We start from the raw sequence: 3,949 nt of genomic DNA, 5'->3' as shown, positions 1-3,949 counted from the left end.
GTACCTTCTCAAAACATTTACACTTGTGGCGGTACAAAAGGGTTTTGAATAAAAAAGATGTCTACATAATATTAAGAAAAGACGTCACATATCCTTATTTTTTTTTTATTTTCATTAAATAAATACAATGTATTATTTGATTTATGACCAAAAATCCGAAAGAATTTAAAATAATCTATCAGAGATCAAATTAAAGGGCTCGACAGTCGTACATTTTAAAATTTTTTGTTAATATCACATAAACTGAAAATGGTTTTTTTTTGAGAAACCGTCTTTACAATTTTATATTTGAGTCAATTTTGTATTCCTGTTACGAAATAAGAATAAAACAAATATGTATTTCATTACAATGTTTTGTATTAACTTTATGTACAAGAAAAATAGTTTATTTTATTTACAACAAAATAAAAAATCGCACAGCTCTAAGTAAAATACGAAAAACGTCGTTATAATATGACAATAATATTAATTTGTAATAATCACTATTCTCAACTGCGACAACGAAAATAGTATTTGTTTGTTATAATAATAATTATAATAAAAATTTCGTTTCGCAAAGAAAATCACATTACAATCGTTTGATTTTAAAACATGCAACGGAAGAAGGGAAAAAGTAAAAAAGATAAATAAACAAATATTTGAAAAACTCAACCAGAGAACCGAAATAGGAAACAATCACACAGCAAAAATATTCCGCCTTAGCAACAGTATCGCATTGTACAGTTTGATTGCTGGTCCCAACTTAATGTTCAAAATGTTTGTCAGATCCTGCTGCGTAAGCATTAATAACGCTTCACCGTCAATATGATGCGCATCGAAGAGGGCCAAGTGCTCCTCGTTACAACTAGGTAATGAAGAAATAAAGTCGGCCACATCATCCACTGACCAATCGCGAGGATCTGCATCTTGACGTATAAACTGACGTAAATAATTCGCATGTTTAAACCACGTAGGATCGGGAGGCGGAGGCTGCACGAAACCGTTTTTGATGATGAGTCCGTCACGTTTTGGAACACTAAAACCTCCAGGAGGACTTTCGGTCTTACACCTCTTGGGGTATTTCCGTTTTGGGGGTTTCGAATCATCCGATTCATTCCACTCGGTTTTAATATTGTGTGTGTCCATGCGGGGAATTTTGGGTGGACGACCTATTCTGGGTTTTCTAAAGCAAAGAAAATTAATTTTAATGTAACGACAAAACAATTTTTCTAATCGAAATTGAAGAGGGTGGTAAAGGAAAACCAACACATTTCATTTCTGTCGTAATTATACGTACTTTTTGCTGTTTTAATAATAATAGAAGAACTTGATTAATTTGGCTAATTATCTTCTTATGCAAAAACACATTTATTTTATAATTTATTGACTTACTGCCTTTCAATGGGCGATTTGTCTTTAATCTCTTTAGAAACGGGAACAGAAACAGGCACGACAGCTTCAACCTGACAGTCGGGAGTTAAAAGGCGATCAGGCAGGATGTTTTCCTTGTCGATATTTTCTTCCGCATAGGGGCAATCGTTTTGGGACGAATGTGTTGGATATTTGGGACCTCTTATGTGGCCCACGCCTCTGCAACCCACCGTAGGGCATTCCAAAAAGTCGTAGACGTCATCAGGAGCTACAAAATAACAAAATTAATTAGAAAAGCTATTTTTGGTATAAACGTTACAAAAGCAGGACATTGAGTAGTGGCGATTTCGACATTAGAGAGCCTGAGGCGTTAGAGATTTTCGGCACCCCTTAAATTGTTACTTTTGAAATAACTCATTTGATTTTTTTTTGTTTTGTCTCTATACTCACTACTATTTTGAATAAGTATCGCATATAGGTTCAATATCAGTGTTAGTAAAAGTTTTACTAAAATAATACATAAATAGTGTTTGTCATATGATGTCGACATGGGGCACTGCCTCCGCCGTCTGTTTGTAAATGTGCCACTAATAACCAAGACTTACTTAAAGGAGGTTCAATGGGATGTCCAGTTTTTTGGCACCATCCAACTGGATGAATGTCAGTGCTGTCGTCGTCTATCCAGAAGTTATAACGATCTGGCCACCCATCGAATCGGATTCGTATCTGATGTTCTCGGACATCATCGACAGTCGCAACCCTAATCAGCTGTGGCACCCTTTTATCGACCGCTTCCAGACGCATCGATCGTTTGAAACCACAAGCGGGGCGCTGCTTGAAGGCTCGAACGGGCGCGGGGGTTGATTTTGTTTCTTTCAAATATTTTTCCCACGTGAACGTTTCCGGATTTGGATAACCTGGAAAAAATGAACATCCTGTTCTTCTATTTTTGGCTGCTAGAAGTACAACAAATCACATTACAGAAATTAACGCACAAGATTGAAATAATTACGAGGAAACGATTAGTATGAAGGTTAAATTAAACGAAAAAACGATAAACAAAAATCTTTTTTGATAGTAATAAGAAAAGAAAAAAAAGACCAAGAGGGACTACGTAGAAAAAAGGCGATCAGTTATTGGGGGACTATAAAAATGTGAATATTTTACAGTTACAATTTAAAACGGGCATCTTACCACTGGGTGGTGTTAAATTGTGACCATACTGGTCGCACCAACCCACGGGATGGATGTATGGGGATGTGGGATCGGCCCAGTAATCATAAATATCATTCCAATTATCGAAATGGATAAGAAGTCTGTTATCCATCATATCAGCTACTGTTGCGACACATNACACGTTAGTAATCACAATAATTATATATTATTAATTAAGATAACTATATCTGTATTGTTTATAGGATGGAGCAACGGCCCTTTTTAAGGCTTCCCATAAGGGCCATTCGGCAGTTGTGGGGGAACTGTTGAAATACAAACCGTCCCTTGGAATATTACCGGTAATTTACTTTAACGATAAATATTTATCTAAATTACCGATTTACATTTCTAAATATTTTAATTTCTAGAATGGGGAAAGTGCGTTACATGCGGCTGCCCTTTTTGGACACCTGACAATCTGCAAACAACTGGTAGCCGCGGGGGCGGATCCTCTTCTGAAAAATCAGGACGGAGTCACCCCTTTAAAACTGGCTATCAACAACAAACACCACTCAGTCAGTACCTACTTGAACAATTGTTCTAATAGAAATACAACGCAAAAATGACATAGGATTCAACAAATGAATTCGTTTATATATTTCAAATAAACGAGAGGACAGACAAAATAATTGTTAAACGGCTGAAGTGTTAATGTACGGGTAGTGCCTTTTTGATATCATATTATGTTAATGTTGTTTAACGTGGGAACGTTAAAAAAAATAATTGAAAAATACTTATAGTCCAAAATCAGTTTGCTTAATTTTTGATGATATTTTTCGGTTTTCTCACAAAGCAAATAATGAATCATTAATCTTTGTTCTGCTTGTTGCATTCGATAGGGGTTTTCATTATCTACTACTTTCTCGTTTAACTTTTTAATGATTATAATCATTAGATTTTATAAGCGTTATATCGAGCAGTCGAATAGAGAAAACGAAACGAACTAATTAGTGGTTTTATAGATAATTAATATGCCCTATAAAATAGCACACTTTAAAACGATTTCGAAAATTACAAATGTAAACGTACGCCCTGTACATTTTATACACACAAAACCGATATCTTTAACAATGGTACACATCCCATAACTCCAATACCAACGTCCTAGTGTGCCTTGAAGTGATAGCATGTACGTCTAAAAATGGATAAGGCTGAGGTGAATGTTAAGAAATTATTAATTCCATATAAAATTGGCGCAAAATGTATTCATATTATTTATACTCTTCCTTCCCTTATTATTTGTATATACACATAGTATTATTTCTAATAGTGATACAATATTAATACTCATGTACAGCTACTTGTAGCACTTGGTGAATGATCTGTTTTATTGTTAATTTTGTAAATAATGTTTTTTTGTTAAAATATAAAATTTATTACGTAA

The 3,949-nt window shown here is 34.6% G+C and overlaps 1 protein-coding gene across 1 annotated transcript in view; it reads left to right on the top strand.

Moving 5' to 3' along the window:
• Window positions 1-3,949, top strand: part of LOC112906825 (ankyrin repeat domain-containing protein 29) — a 24,682-nt gene extending 20,733 nt beyond the window's left edge. Inside the window, exon 8 of the mRNA XM_025981816.1 lies at window positions 2,934-3,949. Within this exon, the coding sequence (XP_025837601.1) occupies window positions 2,934-3,131 (198 nt within the window). The 3' untranslated portion in view covers window positions 3,132-3,949. The remainder of the gene's footprint in view (window positions 1-2,933) is intronic.

The sequence above is a fragment of the Agrilus planipennis genome, unplaced genomic scaffold (assembly GCF_000699045.2).
Source record: "Agrilus planipennis isolate EAB-ADULT unplaced genomic scaffold, Apla_2.0 scaffold42, whole genome shotgun sequence".
Classification (NCBI taxonomy): Eukaryota; Metazoa; Arthropoda; class Insecta; order Coleoptera; family Buprestidae; genus Agrilus; species Agrilus planipennis.
Note: the sequence above shows the minus strand (reverse complement) of the source record. Positions and strands in the feature narration are given on the sequence as shown.